General features: G+C 39.5%; 1 protein-coding gene and 1 long non-coding RNA gene across 6 annotated transcripts in view; one reads left to right on the top strand and one right to left on the bottom strand.

Annotated features, from left to right (window-relative positions):
- Positions 1–19,089, top strand: part of LOC6733918 (proteoglycan 4) — a 36,826-nt gene that overhangs the window by 1,894 nt on the left and 15,843 nt on the right. For 2 of the 5 annotated variants that reach the window (XM_016182317.3, XM_016182316.3), the window contains exons 2-3: positions 10,975–11,109; positions 17,823–18,007. In XM_016182317.3, coding sequence (XP_016026966.1) covers positions 17,824–18,007 — 184 coding nt within the window. In that variant the 5' untranslated portion in view covers positions 10,975–11,109; position 17,823. Of the gene's footprint in view, positions 1–10,974; positions 11,110–12,484; positions 12,624–17,212; positions 17,364–17,822; positions 18,008–19,089 lie in introns of those variants that run through there. The other 3 variants (XM_039292047.2, XM_016182315.3, XM_016182314.3) reach the window with 3 other exon arrangements.
- On the bottom strand, positions 126–710 carry LOC120284413. Its single transcript, XR_005543652.1, has 3 exons — positions 645–710; positions 516–591; positions 126–261 (listed from the first exon to the last, which is right to left on the bottom strand). It is a non-coding gene; the product is annotated as an uncharacterized LOC120284413 (long non-coding RNA).

Genomic DNA, 19,089 nt, shown 5'->3' with positions numbered 1-19,089 from the left:
ATGCGATGATCGTTGAACGCCGTAGGCAAATTAGAGAGCGGCTAAGCGGCCAAAGTGCAGAAAAGAAGGCAAAAGTTGGCCGCAAAAACAAAGCAAACAGCACCAGGAAAAAAAACATCGAAATACGAAATAGTAAAAAATAAATGTAAAAAACCTTTAAGTCTGCACAGGTGGGAAGGGGGTAGAAATGGGGGGAAATCGCCAGTGCTTGAGCATGTTTGTCGTCGAGTTCAGCTGACATCGCAAAATGGCAAGAAGCCTCTGTAAGATGCACAGAAAAAAATAGTTTTTGAAAACATGCAGCCAAAATATAGCCAAAAAATATACTCTGTCCTTGTCATTAAAGTCATCAGCACATATTAGGGAAATATTTATAGAATCCAATTTAACATTGCATATCTTTTATAGATATAATTGTGGGATGTATGAACTTAACATTTTCTGTTGCTTTTTCTTCAGCTGAAAACCAATTACAAAACTTACAAATCTTTGTCCATATTCTAAGCTTTCCTTACCTTTCATTTCAATAACTATCTGCTGCATTTTTAGTGCATAAACTGTGAATAATACCCATTATTTGCAGCCGTGTATCTGAAATGGCAAGAGCAAACAGGAAATGAACCCGCATGCACTTTTTCAAGTACCTTTCGTTCGAATTCGCTGGCCGATTGCATCGAGTTGTTCACTCGAGCACCGGAGTTGGTTGGAGCCAGAGAACTGCAGCCCGCCACTGGCACTCTACGTCCACCCGATAAACACTCGGTCTCTAGGCACCCCGTCTTTTTTGACACCCTACTTGCGACAACAGAAAATATTCGGGTGTTTTACCAACGTTGTGTTTTTGTTACGAGTAAAAAAACCACCCGAGGCCTGCTGCGCAAGAGCCGTATGGGTGAGTGGACGCACAGTCAACGATCGGCCGCAGGTCATTTTTTGTACGCCTAAAATTTGTATGGGTGGAAGCGCGACGGGTATAAGAAATGAAGGGTAAAAGGGAATACCCAAGAAAAATTTCGTGCTCATGTCGGGTGCCACCCGTTTCGAATCATTACCTTAATAATTTTTCACAAGTCGCTAGCTGAATACTCTAATGACAAATATTCTTACATAAATTCATTTTTGAAATGAATTTTGTGACATTATGTACATAGATTCGGCTATTAGCATTATTACTATTACTATTATATTTACTATAATTTACATTTAAATAATAAAAACGTTAATAATATATAATAATATATAATATAATATATATATATATATAATAATTAAATTACATATATATATATATTAATAATATATAATTTAATAAGATATAATATAATATACATAATTATAATAATATATAATGAAGATGAAGGGCATATTTTACAAAGTATTCGACAAAGTCTAGAGCCACGCCGAAAGAATAGTGTATAAACGTATGGAGTGTAAAACGTATGGAGTTACGCATCTTGTCTGTGACTCGACTATCTACAAGAGTAGATAGACTGATAGAGACTATTACCCGAGTATTTTTCGAAACACCCGAGTATTTTTGGAAACACCCATGTGTTTAACGGTAAACCCACAAGTGTTTTTGTCACTCATCCCTTTTTAGGCATTTGTCTTTTTCTGACTGTTTGTCTTCTCTACCCTCCGTTATGGGTGCCGAGTATGATCGGCACCCGCGACGCAAGGCACCGTATTGATTCGGGTGCGCGCACAACGGGGTGTCTTGTCTGCATGTGCAGACGTATACTGTGTGTTTGTAAGTACCCGCGATGTGCGTGGCGGGTAGCACCCGCACACAAAATTGTTGGGTGTGAGTCGAGTGGCTAAAAATGCCACCTTTGCAGTTCTCTGGTTGGAGCTCCGAGTTGAGCTTGAGCTTGGTCTAAAGTAAATTTTGTCGTCGTCTTGTGTTTCTTAGTTCGCCTTTAAGTTGTGCACATACCCAGCGACTTTTGCGATGGTTCCATGCGGGTATATTCGCACTTGCAGTTGTGAGAACAATGCTGAATGTGCGAACTATTCAATGCAGTTTCACAGCAATTACATTTAGCCTTGAATACCAATGGGCAATTGCGTAGAGCTAACTCTGTTTCAACTGGGAGCTTAGAATAATTCGTCTTACTTATTCTTGACTTATGCTTATACTTATAATAATATGCTTTTCGAAATGCAGTAGAGATTCAAATGAATTTTACATACTTAACCTTCAAGATTTGATAATGATTGAGATGAATATAACTAACCTTTGACATTTCAAATTATCAAATATCACCTGCCCTTGCTCGCTATAGTTTGTTATAGTTTCTATTTAGCCACAACAAAATGTTGAATCCCCAAAATCGCAATTATCCGCGCTCTCAGCAGTTCAATTAAAAGGTATCGCCGTGTCGAATGTGCACGTCTAGCCTCACCTTTTAGTTTTATTTCATTGCATTTTGTTTTGTTAATTTCCATGCAATTTCAGGGCATTTCATTCCACTTGGGCGTAGTAGATGCTTTTCGCAATATTTGCGCAGTTGTGTGGGCATTTGCATTTGTATCTGAGTCCGGGTTCCAGGGGTGCGGATGTGTGTGGAAGTGTGAGTCGGCCAACCTGTTCGGAACTCAAGGAAAATGAGTCAGCAGCGGCGGGCCGGGCTTTCGCATCCATGAGATACATTTCGAGTAGACGCCGTAAAGTGTTTGCCAAGGATTTCAGGGGCTGCGGGGTCCTTCTTCCTTTCTGACCTGCACTCAAGCGTTTATCCGCCGAAGGTTTTGATTATTTTGTTTCATGTGCCCTTAGCAATGTCTCATATTACTTGCAGGGAATGGGCATGTACATGCCTACATATGTATGTATTTTCCCTGCCATCCGTATCTTTTCCTCTTCGCTTTGTTCGTCGCCCCTTCGCTTCATTTCCCGGCTATGCATGGGGCCACTCTAAATGTGTTCAATGTGTAGTTTCCGATAAGCATGCATTATGATATACACTTCGAGGCCGAAGCCGTACTGCGTCTCTTTAATTGAGATACAAAATGAGCTGCCACCAAAGAGCAGGTTACATAAAAAGATACATACCCAAAACCATCAACCATCCTGTGGGAGGAAACTAACAATTGCAGCTACATTAATATAGTTCTTAATAGGTAGAAATTTTCTTTAACCTAATGACATTTTTCCTGATTTACTCGCGTAAGATGCACGACCTTGACAATCTCTGGCCAAGAGTCTCGGCACAATTATCGTGTTTGGCTTTAATTCCACACGCTTCGTCTACAATGTTTACCAAACAGTTTTGGAGTGCGCTTAGTACCTTCCTTACCTTCCCACCTACTTACTGCCCCAAAAAAAAACCAAGTGGATTGCAGCAGGTGGCGTGACTAAGACATTCCGCCATGGCAAAGTGAGTTTTTCAAAAATTCGAAACTAATTTCAGACTTTTTGTAGCCGCTCTTCTCGGTTTGTTTCTGCTTTTCTGTGCACTTTATAGTTCGGTAGCTGCTGCCGCTGCTGCTAACAAGCATTCAGTCTTCCAAGCTGGCTTTTATTTTAGCCAATTTTTTATATTTTTTTATTTTTGCACACACATGAGCACTTTTATGGTTTCGGCATTAAAAATGTGGCGCAAAATTCAAACACAGAGAGGAGTGTAATTGAAAAGGCATAAGAGATGAGATGCTTCATGGGTGGAGCTAATGGGGGGGACTTTGGTGGTTTTGCAAGGGGGTTGGAGGAGGGGATGGTATTAGCCGAAGTCAGTCGCGCACTAAATCCCAATGGTAACGCACCCATTAATCACAAAAGAGAAACAATAATGCTCGGACGAGCGAAAAAGTGGTAAAAGCCGTTTCCAAAAAACAAAGCCAGTTGAGAAACGGCTTAAAGATGTTCCTCCAAGATATCAGCCAAGTGTTAATTAATAAGTTTAATGTTTTGCGCCATGAGCATGAGCATTCTTAAACATAAATACAAGATTAGTGAGTTTAGTGAGTCAAATAGAATGGTATCGCTTTCAACGAAATTTAGCTGCAGCATCTAGTGATTTTACCGCCTGACATTTCCACATTTCAGGGTGTGGTGCATTCGTCACCCATTTCTATAAGGTTTAATTAATCCGAATTGCGTTGTGCAAAACAGTTAGCTTCTGTCTCTTTGTCTTGGCCAATTTTTTGTGGATTGGGGAACGGCTGTAATGGGGTAATTAAAAGCATTGTTAATGGGATTCAACGGGGGAGGTACACACATACAAACCATTCCTGTAGACAAGTGTATGAAAAACAGGGAAAATACACTAGTGAGCATGTGTTGCCAATTAATTAAGTGAATTAAAAAGGGGTGGGTATAGGAATATGCCACTGTATCAATTACTTTGCAAATGTTAATTCAAGGAAAAATTGTTAAAGCTACGCTAGAATTACTGAGTTGTTTATTTTGCGAAATTATAAGACAACATATTATATTTTTGTCTTTAAATAAAACATACTTTATTGTATAAATCATTTGATATTTATGACTGTATCGTTTTCGCTACCCCGTTAACTCGAAAGGGAGAAGCTCTCGTTTGTAAAGTTCTTTATATATTTTAACTCATATTATATTATATTATCCCTTACCGCATTTGTATTCAACACTCAATGAAGAACACTTCGGTTGTGCCCTGCAATAAACTGCTATTATTAGCTAGCACTTATGCCCGTTTTGGCCAGCTCATTAGCCATTCTGGGCACAAGCCACGTAACAGTAACAAGGCATAAAAGGCGAAATACACGAGTTCGTCTATATGGCTATGAGCGATTCCATATTCACACCATTCACGATGGTTTATCAGGTTGCATGCACGCGATTCAAATCAATTGCCACAATGACACACATACAAATTGTTGTTGCTGCGGTGTTAGATACTTCTCGCAGGCACTGTATTTGTTTCAGACCCAGACAATCGCCTAATGCCCAAACCAGAACGATGACGAGGCAGTAACGCGAAGAAGACCTTCACGGTGGCAAACAAGATATATATATATATATGCAAAAGTATATTCTGTGGACTGAGTCGCATTCTATATTCTACGTCATCCAAGGAAAAGGGGCGGTGGGAGGGGCACACTCAAATCGAGACAATTGCACGTGCTTTGCATGTCGAATTACAAAATAACGAGAACAACAACTTGTAACTCACTTTACAATCGACAGCTACGCAGAAGCTCTTTTTTTTTAGTTGCAGAGCAACAGGTTTTATATACCTTCAAAAGCACTCAGAAAAATAACAAATAGCTTTCTTAACAATTGGAAACAAAGTCTAACTAAATAGTCCAAAATATCCCAACAAAATGTATTGTAATTATTAGTTATTGTTAAGAACTTTCGATGCTGGTGCATTCGTCATAACATTTTGCCTGCTGAAAGGGCAACGTTTGTCTGTGTCAAGCTGCTATTCTATATTCTATATTTTAAATTATATAATATATTATTTTTTTTAATGGAATTTTTTTTTTTCTCAAAAAGAATCGCTCAGAAGAGTGGGCGTTGTTTGCTTTCTTGTAGCGGTTCTTCGTTCTGCATAATTAGAAGGTTTCTTCTTCGGCGCATCAAATATTCAATCGACACAATGGCACACATTCGACCTCTATATTCTCCTCGCTCTTTGTTTTGGCCAATACATCTTATATTTTTATTTTGGCTGCTTTACTTTTATTTGGGTTAATGCTGAAAAATTGTCAGAGCTGGCGAACAACTTTCGTTGGGCCAAAGAGCGGAAAAAATGAGAAAAAAACTAATCTTTTGCACACCAAAGCCGACTTCTTCGCCAAGATCATGTCCGGCTTAGTGTCCGGGAATTATAAACTTCGTTTATAAACAAAGTTTGACGAACAGTTTGTTAGTAACTTTACTTTTTATACTCACAAGAGGTTAAAACGATTAGGCATTAATGTTGGCCAATCTTTTTGATGCGTTTCTTGTATAATTTGCGCGCTATTAGCGTACTTATTTTTAAGCACTCTTTTTTTTGGTTTTCTTTTTGGGTCACTGCTATTAAGTTTTTAGGTAGCAGATGGGTGGTATGTCTGTTTGGTAAGGTCGTACAGATATACAGATATATAGCGTGAAAAAAGGCCTAACGACTTACGAACTTGGTGCAGTAAAAGTTGTGCAGAAATTACACTGACCTTGAAATGTGCTTGAACTATGCTTAACCTTTAGTTTATTTACTAACGATTTAACTATTTCAATTGTATCACTTCTTTGTTTACATCTACATATGTAGATTGATGACCTATTGAGCTTCAAAAGATTAATAAATTAGAAACGATAAAATATTAATCGATTTCCGACTTATCGAGCAGCTGCAACGAAAGCAGAGCTTAATAAATAAAATATTCATCTTGTTATTCAGTTACTTTCCCTTTTGTCCATTTATCAGCTGGGGAAGTTAAAGGAAGTGTTTCACTCTATAGAAGAAATGAGCACCAGTCGGATAAGGCACGGACAGATATATGTTTATGGGTAGTACAAGAATATACGATCTCCAACCTTATCGCGAACTGCATCCGGACCACACCCAGGGACTGGAAATACACTGAAATGAAACCAGATCCAATCTCCTCCCTCCATTAAACGGAGGAATGTTCAGAAGTCACTTGGCGGATTTCATGCTCCGTTGGCTTTGATTAGAGCGTTCGATTTGTTTGTTTGATCCGATCCGATCATGCCGGCAATTAAATTCAATGAAATTTAATTTCGCAATTGAATTTCATTTTCAGCGTGCTTGCGAATTACTCGAGCGTTCAAACTTAGCCAAGTATTTATCGCCCCCGCAATTTTCCCTTTCGCCACTGGTTTTACAATTTTCACCAGCCCACAAAGAAGGCAAAACACATCGATTGGCTTGCCTTGTTTTTGCGCAAATTATCGGTCATCGAACATTTCAGTGTATAATACCCGGAGCACTCAAAAAAATAAATTTCGAAATATTCAGATTGCATTATTCATACACTTAAATTGTTTGTTATTGTTTTCATTAAGAGTACTTATGATAAAGGGTTTCTTAATAGAACTTATAATCTATTCCTAGTAATAGCTGGTATGTTTATGAATGAAAAAATGGGTTCATAAAAATACGAACTAAAATACTTATGATCCCAGCATGAAAATGTATTTTAAATTATTAATATTTAACAACAGGTTCTTTCGCCAGAGGGGAATCCTTCTTATTAACCATATGAACGTTACAATTTGGTTTTGGTTCGGTTTCCGCTATTCATGTTCATGCCCCATTGACTTATACTCGAGATGATCGAAGTGGCGGGGCTTGGGTAAGACGATGATGATGATGATGATGACCAAGGGGCGAGGTCGATTCCAAAGCTGGTCCGTACTCGTTTCATTGCCGATCATTTGGGTTTGAGGTTTACGATATTCTATTTAACGGCTCATCGGGTCTGATCGGCTATGGATCATGCCCCCAAGCGGGGGGATCTCGAGATTTTTCTTTGTTCCCAGCCCGCTGCAATCTTAATGTGCGGCTTAGGTGAGTGACTAACGGCCAGCTAAACCATGAGTAAGTGGCCAGGTCCGTGGGTAGTTCGAACATTTCAGGTATTGTAGATGGGAAATGATATTACTTTTGACAAGTTTGCCAAAATTGAAGCCATAAATGGTCAAATGGTGATCTGGAAATGACGTGGTTACTGTCAGCAGTCAATTAAAAATTTGCCAAATTAGAAATGCCTTTAGTGCTAAGTGAGTCACCAAGCAGATTCAGATATTAGAAACAAATACATTTTGCCTTACATTCATGCCAAGTTTGAAATCAACCCAAGATCATATTTTCAGCACAATTAGAGCATATTAAGTGTGGCAAGCGAGTGAGTGAGTGAGAGGTGTGGAGGGCGAGACAAGGAGAGAGTACGTACTTCTTGTTACTTTTTTTTCACTGTTTTCAGAATATAAATTAACGCAACAATTAACAGAAACGAGTTTTCGAGTTTAGTTAAGGGGAGAAAAAAGAATGAAGCGAAGAATCTGGCCATGGATGATCTTTCGGCGGCAAAGGGGGAAAAGATTGGAGTGGCAAAGCTGCTTTATTGAACACAACACAACTCTTCAACTATTTATAAGGGACCCCCGCTGAAGTGGCAAGTTCTTGTTTTGAAAAAAAGAAAAAAAATGAATCGAAAAACCAACGAAGCGATGGTAAGAAAGGGATAGACTTCACTAAAACATTAGAAATTGAGTGGTGGCAACGAAGAAAATGTTAATTTTTATGCCACATTGATGATGACTCCGATTTTCCAAGCAATATATATATATATATAGCACTTAAGGAAAAAACCCAAGCTTCTATCAAAAAGTTGTTTCTATCCAGTGCTGCAAAGTACAAAAATCGTTTGAGTTATCCAAACAAAGTTTGGGTTCTTAGCATTCAAATGATGTGATATTGCTAACTTTGCTTTTATTGTGGCTGTTTTTTTTTTCTTTTTTTTCGCCTCTGGCTTGATGTGGTCTTGTGGTTTTCCAGTTTTCAGTTTCTTGTTCGGGTTTTCGGTTTTACTTTTATTACCATTCCACTTACGAGCCGTATGGCATTGAAGTGTTGCATTACTCCAGACTTTAGGCAAATTCTGTCTTCGCTGAATTCGCAATCGCTGGCGTCATTTTTTTGGCCCACAAAGTTATGTGACAAATTTTCCATAAATACATTTGGCCGGCGGGCGAGAGAGTTCAGTAACCCCCATCTGAACTGACCTATTTGCGGCGATTGCCAGGCGGAAAATCGTGAGAGAGAAAGTGAGCCATAACATCCCAGAATAAGCAGTTCGGAAAAACTGGACACTTTTCTGAGGAAAATCAAATAGATTGTACTCATCGGAGATAATAATCTATTATAGCTCTTACTCTTAGATGTATAATGTTATTAACTTCTTAATATAATTTTTGCATATATAAATTGTTGCATTGTAAAGAATATGTAATTTGTATAGATATAATATCTTGCAATAATAGTTTTCATGCCACACAGCAGATAATTATGTCTTTCGTTCACTTATTATTGTGTGGAAATAATAATTATAAGCAAAGTTTTTTCCTCACGCTCGCATTTTTGTTTATTTTTGGAGTGTTCAAAACAAATTTTCTTTGCCCTGATGAGTCATAAAAACTTAAAATTTTGCATTCTTCAAATATTTATACTTATTATTATGGATCTACGCATTTTGTTCTCCCGCCACAAGCCAAACTAATTTAGAGAAAACAAAACAAATGACAAACGAAATTCAATTAGGTTTTGAATGGGTTAAATTAATGGCAAGAGACCTCGATAAAAGCTTACCGAAACCCGTTTAGAATCGACGATTCGGGATAATTTATTCATGGATTCATCATTTGATGCGATGCATTGTTCGATGGCCTAAACAGAAACTTTTACTTTTCATCATTGTTATGGTTCCACTGTGAGTGCTGCTCATCTTCGAAGACCCTCGAAGAGATCTCCCCTGCAATTAATCTACGCCAGCCCCAAAACATTCCAATTAGATAACCCAGGGCCTACACATTTCCAGCGGGCAGTGAAAGTTTACGGCTCGTTCTAGCCCACTGGGCCAGTACCCGGAATCAGAAAGATGAAATCCGGAATACGATCGCCATTTGCATAAAACACTCATCGAATAAAAGCCCTGTGCAGTAGTGGGCAGTCACTCGAGTGCTCGATCTCAAATGGTATGGTATATGGTATGGTATCGTACGTGGAGAAGATGCGTAGAAATCAGATCATGTTTTTTATATACGCATGCTTATTCCTCGATTGATGATGATGATATTGCGGAGTTGGAGTTTCACTAACAGCCGTGAAAAGCATCTTGAAGATTGCATCGGAAATGGTCAAGTGCATCACGATTCCCATCTGCGTTTTTCCACAAACTTTAACCTATTCCATAATGTGCTTCAACTCGATTTAAAAATCTTATAAAATACGTAAAGAAAAACCCTACTAGCTCAATTATTTTGGCCTTATTTAATTGCAGGCTTAGTTTTACTTTCTCACAAAGGACTGACCTCTCCTCCCTCGCTGACTTTTCCCGCCTATCGACATTTTTGCAGGCCCATTTCTATGCAAATCAGCTGAGAACACGCACACATCAGTTGGGTGCAAAAAGTAGGAGGTGCTTGGGATGGCTGGCTGGCCTCATATACTTATAATGGGGCACCGGCTTTCAATACACCGCATGTTATGCGATATGGATATGCAAATTCAAAGGGGTTAGGTTGGGCGAAAGGGGTGGCGCAGGGTTTTTCGAAGGGATTGGGCCTAGCCCAATGTGCAAATTCCTTTGGCCAGGGGCTTGGCTTGGCAAAAAACGTGACAAAATGAAGTCTGTTTTGGGTATTCAGGCCTTACGTAATGCGCCTGTTCGGGTCTCCAGTTCTCAGCCATTGTGGCATTGTAGTGCCGGGGGATAATCAAGATTTACGCCCGACTTTCGCCGCTATCATCGGCTAATGGGGCTGGGAAATCCAGGAGACGGATGGCAGATTGCGGCCGGGGGTTCATGTTCCCTTTGTGGGTCAATGACCGTCCAATGTGTTGATTGATTCTAATGCAGGAGACTGTTCCAATGCACAGTGAAAAAAGTTTCGAAATCTATTTTAATGCAACATTATCTAAAGGCTGGCATAATATCTAGCCTAATCTTTAAATGGCAAATTGCTTTTATTTCTTTTGGTAACATTTAAAAATTTTTTTTAATTGTTATCGAACACTGACAATAATGGATATTTTTTGTTTAAACTCATAAACATGTGTATTGACTATAGATCATTGCACGTTTTCGTTGAACATGAACTTGACGGGTTCATAAATAGCTTACAGACAGTTCTTGGGCATGGATACAGATGCCCCACACATGTGTCCCTCGGAAGCAGCTGAAGCAACCTTGGATTGCATCACTTCACCCTCGAAAACCACAATCATTTAATCTGTTTTCGTTCTTCTCTATTTTTTTCAGACCACCAACAAAAGAGTTTCGAACAATGTAACGACAACCTAAACGATCTAAACATAATCGAAAGCCGGAAAATTATTGTATTGCCCAGAAATCAAGTTGTTGAACAGACGCCAAAAAGCACTTCAGCGAAATCAGGTGAGTTGGGCAACGATTTGGAATTGCTTCTGAGATTGGAAAAAACATTCGTTACTAAATATTGATGTGCAATCATAATTCGCTTTGATCATATATTTTTCTGCTTAAATAGAGCAATTTCAAATTGCCATGAGAAATGGTTCTCTTAGGCAAGAGTGTATAAAACCCCTGAGAAGGGAAAACGACCAGTTGTTTATGAGTTTGTACTTTTCAAATTTACGTTTATGCGCGGAAAGAACCCTTCAAAGTTCATAATACGTAAGTGAAATAAACGTGCATATATATGCTAATATATATACTTATTCGCACCTGGGCGACGTTTCGCTGTTGTTATGGTAATGTGAGCTTCGTTTTGGGGTTTCATTCTCATTACAATAACGCTTTTGCCCTCATTGTTTGCAGGCAGCAAAAGACCTTGGTTGCAGATCGACCTTGAATCCCCGCGTGTAATTCAAACAATATAATCAGACTGATTAACGCATAAACCAAGCAGCTTAACACCTTCTCGCCGGAAAAAGAGGCAATAACTCTGTCAAAGTCGAACAACCTTGTAGCGTCCTCAGTTTTTGATGGCTCAGTTTTGGGCCAAGCCCATAAATTAGACAGTCGGCTCCTCGGATTTCCTTGACTAATTTCAAGGAGGTGGAAAGCCTGAACAGTGCTTATGAATTTCCACCAACTTGGCCACTCTCCAAGAGCGCAGGGATTCTGTTGCAGAGAGGAAGGATGTCGTCGGCTCCTTTTTGCCTTATTTGGTTATTCGGTGACAGACTTCTGCCAAATTCGTTGACTAGGTCAGGCTCTCTCTGTTTTTTGCATGGAAATGTGTGTGTGTGTGTGTGTGTGTTTCACTTTTGTTTTCTGTTGGCCAAAATGCGACTGCGCAGGGAGAGAGGAAGCCAGGAAGGTCCTGGCAACATGCCGTTGGCAACATAACTTCTTTAAAGTTTTCGCCTATAAAATACACTGAAAATAAAGGTTAGACTAAGGTGATAAGCTATATTAAGTTCATTAAAATTATGTGAATATGTTTTAAGATATCAAGCTGTCAGAAATAGTTATATTTAAATGCGAAATCCTCTCTTTAAAGTTGAGTCATCAGAGACTCCATGTTCTTAGCAACATATTTCCAGTACATGCAAAACTGTGTGAGCAATGATGCTGCGCTGCCGCCCCCGCGAAAAGAGCAAGCAGGATGGCAGGATGACAGAGGGAAAGGGACGACGAACTGAGAGCACATCTCGCAGTTGCGCTCCTTGACCTTGGGCACAAACGCACTCGAAGCCAACACCCCTCCCCTCCCCCCCCTTCGTTGATGCGAAATCCGTACAGAAATTCCGAGTCAGTCGCTCGCTTCCAGCAGCCACAAGTTGTGGCCACGCGGATGGAATGAAAAGTGGGAAGAAACAGTGAGGATTGAAAAGTGTTTGTTTTATTTTTTAATGTTGAATGGTGAACGGTGAATGATCCCCCGCAATGGCAGCTAGTCCCACCGATTCGCATCTGGATCTGCAGTATGTAAAGGGCGGAAAACGGGGAGCTGGAACTACAATTCCATCTGTTTGTCAATTAAAACGACGCAGAAGTAAACAGCACATAAATCAACAAGAGCATCATCATCAGTCAGTTTAGTTCAGAATCGGGTTCAGAATCTCTGAATCAGCGATTGCTGCTGCGTCATAATCATCAGCGCTCTTATCGGAACTCTTACTGACCCCCAACCCCCATCGATTCGCATCGATTGCCATCTATCATACACAGATTGATTGATAGGAATAGGTGGGGACATTTCCATGAGCCTCCAGGGTTCAAAGTTCGCATTTGTCAAATGGAGCGAAAATGGGGACTGTATAAACACGCCTGCCGTTTTGAAGAGCCCAATCAACTAGAATGAGATGAGATTAAATGGTTCTGCGAAAAACACAGGTTTTCACTGGACTGAGAGACCATCAAGGGTCGCTGGAAAATTTATTTGTATTTGGAAAACTCACTTAAGAGCTGTTGCTGTTGAATTTCAATTAATTGGCTATTAAAGTGGATGAAAACTCAAGGGTTTTAGTTAGAATTGCAAAATTGGGGCTTACATCAGATAGAAAATGTATTCATATAACTTCTAACTAACTATCTAACTAACTAGTCATAGTATTGTAATGATATTATAGAGCGAATATATATATGTGTTGGTAATATTTGCTAATTGATTTTCTTATCACAACACACCCACTTCTCATTACTTGCTCAACATTGTGCAATTGCCAAGACGCGTAAAATATGGCTCATTACATTTGTATTGGCCAAAAGTGGCCGGAATGTTTATGCTCTCCTTGGCCATTTGTTTATACAACCTGCCAATCTTTGTGTACACAAGATACAGCCATCTATTGCCTCATAAGTAAGCAAATATTTCATTTTCCTCGCGTTTTCATTTGAGATTCTTAATAAAGCTGTTTGGAAAGTAAAATAAATCATAGAAATAAATAGCAATAAATAAATATGATTTATTAAATCCGAAATTGGCATATTCCTTGTGTTTTAAAATTGCACTTATGAAGCTCTAACTTGGCCATTTTCACACTTAGAGACGACCTTCAAATGGCCCGAATCGCCCTCGTTTCGCATTTTGACCAAAGTCGCAGTGGCCGGGTCATTAAAATTGATGACAGATCCATTCAGTTGGCGGCAAATCGGGTGAGGTAATAAGGTACTCCACTCCGGAGGTTGTGCACCTTGCTCATGTGCGATGAGCATGCACTTTTGTTCAGCCCGGCTGTTTGCTTTTCCTTCTCGGCATGTTCGAGCTTTCCGGTCAGGGGCACTTTCCTTTTCAATTTGTCCAGCTCTTTGACTTGGCCATTATGCCACTTGGCCGTTTTGCAATGACGCTCGCTGACCAGCGTTTAGCCATTGGGAATTGTGCTGAAGTGATGGTAACAAGTGGCTACACTGGGCAAAATAACTGATTCTTTTGGCACTTTTTCATTTAGCTATTAGATAAGTTTATATGATTAAAATCACATGTACAACCAAGTAAACTTTGATTTGAAAAATTTTAATAATAAAATAAGCCATAATTATATACAGCTGTGTTCATAAAAATAGCAGTGCTTGGGACATGCGAGTTTAAGATACAAAATAAGTATGATTTACAGTTTTAATGCTTAATAATTAGGTATTTAATTTCAAACAATTCAAAAGATGTTTCACTTTTATTTTTTCAATAGTTTCGAAAATATAGATTAAAACAATATAATAGGCAGAAATTCTGGTGTTCACTGAAATAGCAGTGCTATGAAATAATAGTAACAAAATTCAAATTGACTTAGAATGAGCTTATTTTTTATTTTTATTGTGGTAATTATAAATATATATATATATAAATAAATGTTTTAATGTATGAACTGATGAAACGTTTCATAAATAAAACATAGCTTTTACAAACATATTTTTAAAATTATCTCACATATTATATATTAATTTAAAACAGCTAATGAATATCATACTTTAAGTATTATCCCATAGTTTTTTCTGCCTGTAGTTAATGGCTTAAACAGAGACGAGAATCTCTAACTCGCGAAACTGAGTTTGCTTTAAAGTTAGAGCCATAAGCTGGCTTCCTGGGCCATTGTGCATAGCCATCCACCTTCGTAATTAAGTTGGCAAATTTGTGTAATGAGCTAGTGCAATTATATGTAGGGGCTGGCACCGTGTTGTGGGCCTATGCAAATGCCACACATAATTATAGTTTGCGGCCGTCTGTTTTTTTTTTTATACTTTTGGTTTTGGTTTTGGCTTTGTTTTCCTTTTCATTTTCATTTTCCCTGCAGTGTTTGCCCACTTTGCCTGCTGAGTCGAGTGGCGAGTGTGTGTGCTCATCTGCGAAATGCAAATGAAAGTCAAAGTTAATTTGTAAGATTTTCACGTTGAGATACAAGCTCGCGAGACCGCCGGCAAAAACTGCGTGACGGCGATGAGTTACTTTTGCGGCTATGGTTAAAAAAAAAAAAACAGAAATGAAGTGAGATAAAAGTGCCAGGCCACGTCTCAATTTTCCGTCTGCCTGCAGTCTCGGCGGAAAAGCGGCGGAAAAACCCTCAACCGGGGAAATCAACGCCGTCGTTTTGCATTGCGACTTTCCAGCCACGAAAATGTGGCATACTTTCGGGCTGTTAATCAATTAGGGCTGCGGAAATTTCATGGATTCTTTAATGGCTGGTGCTCAGATAAATGGCGAGGGAAACTCCAGCTACTAGTTAATTTAATGTAATACTTAATTAATTAAACAATATTCTTTCAATGTGAATTGCACTTTAATTTAGCAAAAAAACGAGTTAATGATGTTTCAAAAAACACTACAGTTTTCATTTAGATTGTAATTAACGTATGATGGTTGCCGTTTTATTGAAAGATACTTCTAAGAATCCCAAAGAACAACACATGGCAGTAAAATTTGCATATATTCAAATAGAACCTACAAATTAAATCTTTTAAATACATATTCTTTAATTTGAGTGTGTGAATCGTAAACAAACTTGACTCATAAACTATTTAGCAACCTAATTCCCTACCCATATGCCCCCTGCTCAATTGAAACTTTTAATGAATTTCGCCTTGGCATTCCCCCAAGTTCAATGCCAAAATCGCATTTAGTGGACTGATCCCCCCATCTTATATCATCTATATGCCATCCAGACCCCCAGTTCAGTCATTTCGTTTAATTAACCAACGCTCAAAACGAAATGAACATTTTGCAGTTGTGTTGGCTGAGTGCAGATCGCTCATTTGTCTGCCCCAATCAACATCATCGTCATCGTCATCGCGGTTTCTATCATCATTATGGAGCTCTTCTTCATTTCATCAACTGGGGGATGCACCCACGAGTGTCGACACGAATCCGCGGCTGCAGTTTCCATTTCAATGCGCAAAAAACGCTTAAACTGCAATTTGCGCTTGTTTCAAGCGGGAAAAGGGGCGGCCAAGGGGGCTCCAAAAGGGGCGTGTTCTCCCCCACTAATTAGCACATCAAATACTCTGTGCACACGGAACACGTTCGCATCGCGTAGTGGGTGGGTTTTTTGTTGCCTGAAAGGGGTCAAATGTCAGCTCAACGCACAGCGCTATTTGGACAGCCCAACTAACTGGGTTAACTTGCTGGCTCTTTTGGAGCGTTAATCCCACGCTCGCAAACGCACTAATTACCACTTCTAAATTAGGCTGCCCAAAAGTATGCAGCGAAAAAGGTGTCAACTGCATTACTCACCAGATTGATACATTTGAGTTGAGGTAGAGTAGTTATTTAAAGCGCTTAAATAAACTTACTAAAATTAGTAGCATAAAACACTGTTAATATTACCTTTAAAATCGTAATGTTTTCAAAACTAATTTCTTTTCGTGCTTTAAAAAATATGAATGAAGTCTAGAGGCTGCCAAAAAATAATGATTTTAGAATGATTGCTCATTTGAACAGTTCTTATTACCAAATCAATACTTTTTGATGACGTAGACCCGCAAATATTTAACCATCCCACTTAAACCACTCGTAAATCAAGTTAGTGACCCAAGATGATCTGCCTGATGTAATTTAAATCTCACAACGTCTGTGAGTGTTCGGCATCCCCGAACTTGGCATGAATCATCCGCTCGAGCAGCCATTACTCACGTCCCATTCGTCCGGCGCCAAAATAAAGCCAAAACAAAGCCCACGACAGCAGAGGAGGACCATGAGCCAAAAGGCATATGCACATCGACAAAGTCTGCAGGCCACAGAGTTCAGGAAAAGGGGCAAATTCCTAGATGAAAATAGCTTTCCTTGAAATGCCTTTGGACCAGCCGCGATTTTCGATGCCAGCGATTCGAGGGAATCCGCCGAGCAAATGGAAAATGCATTCTGCTCATGCCGGACATGAATTTATTGGATGACTCGGGATGATCGAGTGGGTTGACTGAACTAAGGATGTTTTGTTTTTTTTTGGCATTTAAATCATTGTGAATCACACTAATTCCTAATGCTTTGAGCATATTGTCATTTATGTGAAGTCGAAATAAATTCCTTGCTTTAATACATAAATCAAAAATTCTCTAGGCTTAACTGAAAATATTTACATAAAATGATTGATTAATTTAAAACATTCTTTACACATTCTATCGTATTCACAAGTATAGAGATTTTTTCCAAAATTTCAAAAGCAGTGTTGTAACTATTTCTTCACATTCAAACTGAATTCAGTCTGTTACTTGTTGCCTTCTTCGGTTGACAGGTAACTATTTTAATTGCAAAAAAACTGTCAAGCTAACTTTTAATGTTTAGCTATAATTGCAAAGTCAACACATCCAATTACCCAGTGTTCAATAAGTAATTATTTTTAAGATACGCACAAATTGAATTAAATGCCACAACTTAAGGATTCTCTCAACCAATTTCCCTGTCACTCCGTCATTCTGCAGAAGACTGAGTTTTCCGCCAGTTTGTGGTGGCTTTTATCGCGAATGCAATATGACATTTAATTTCCCCCAGAACACCGACATAATGGAGATCCATTAGTGCGGTGTCGCAGGATGTCAGTGCAGCTTGAGTGATGGGTATGGGTTAAGTCCAGGGAAGTTCCTACGGAGGACTCCGATGCGGAAGAGAAGATACATATATTTCCATTGCACTAATATCGCTAATACCGCATACTTGCAGATGGCAATTACAAATAGTTTTCCCTTTTTTCCAGCATGTCTTCCGGCCTGATGTCGTGTGTGAGGGAAAACTCGCCGCCGCTGGAATCGGAGTTGGATGCCAGCTGCGCCGGGGGACCATTGTCATTGCCGGCGGGTCACGCCCACCCGCACAACCATGGCGCCACCTCAACGCCCATCTCCAGTCCAGGAAACGATGCCCACCAGTCCCCGACCGCCGGTGAGTTATCTAATTGCTTTCATAATACCACCAACGAGCCGAGCTGAGCTAACAAACAAACACATGCCGTACTCCTATTCCTGCCAAGGAATTTCTCGTTGGTCTGCGTTATTAAATCATTCAAGTGCGGAATGTGGGATTATGAAATTGCCTTGGGGCCTTTGCTCTTGGTTTCCGGGAATCGCTTACAGTATTGAGGATTTCTCTCCTTCACGTGTTCATCATTTCGGGAAAATCCCCCAGGACACGGGTTGCAAAAAAGGTTCTCGCTGATTGCCAAAGGCTTGGAGTTTGGTTTGATTGGCATCCCCGAGGGTTGATTGCAGTTGGGCAGGTTTTAGCCAGGGCTTTATGGATGTTTTACGGGCTTTGAATATCTGCTGACCTTGTTTGGGAAAAGCCAACATATTCCACGCCATGAAAAATGACATCAATAGGGTCCTTGGCCAAGAAAAAATTACTTTGTAGTAGGTAATATATGGTTTTGATACTAAATATTATATATTTGATATTAATATTTACCTTTTTCGCAAACTATTCGCGAAATATATCTCATAGAAATCTAGTATTGAGTTTTATATGTTATATAGTTTGTTAACTTACAATGAATTCATTTTACTAGGCCTTGATTACATCACTTGCCAGAGTAATGCCATCGATCATATGGAACGAGATTGGGCCTGTGCTCTTCCTTGAAAACTAAGTGAAGTATCATTGTTGCGATCGGTTTGCAGAGTTCACAGACGTGAACCCCTTTCGCAGATCCAGATCTTATGGTAGTTAGGAAAGTGTGTGTGTTGCATACCCAACAAAGCCATGTTATTGTAGACACCCTATACGAGTTGAGGGTATATGCGACTTGTGCAGACAGTTCGGTACGCACAGAGATGTAACAGAGTTCATGTGCTGGTTTGTTGGCTGTTTCGTATGTGCATAATTAGTGGGTTGTTTTGGCTTTCGGTTTGTCGACGCCAACTCCCCCTGAATCAAACACAGATGCAGATACAATGAGCCAGAGATAAAAGTGGCTGTAATACATATTCAGATTGGGCCACACATCCACATGGCTGCTACTGCACGAA

Source organism: Drosophila simulans, chromosome 2R, assembly GCF_016746395.2.
Source record: "Drosophila simulans strain w501 chromosome 2R, Prin_Dsim_3.1, whole genome shotgun sequence".
In the NCBI taxonomy this organism is placed as follows: domain Eukaryota; kingdom Metazoa; phylum Arthropoda; class Insecta; order Diptera; family Drosophilidae; genus Drosophila; species Drosophila simulans.
This window is presented reverse-complemented; position numbering and strand designations above follow the sequence as displayed.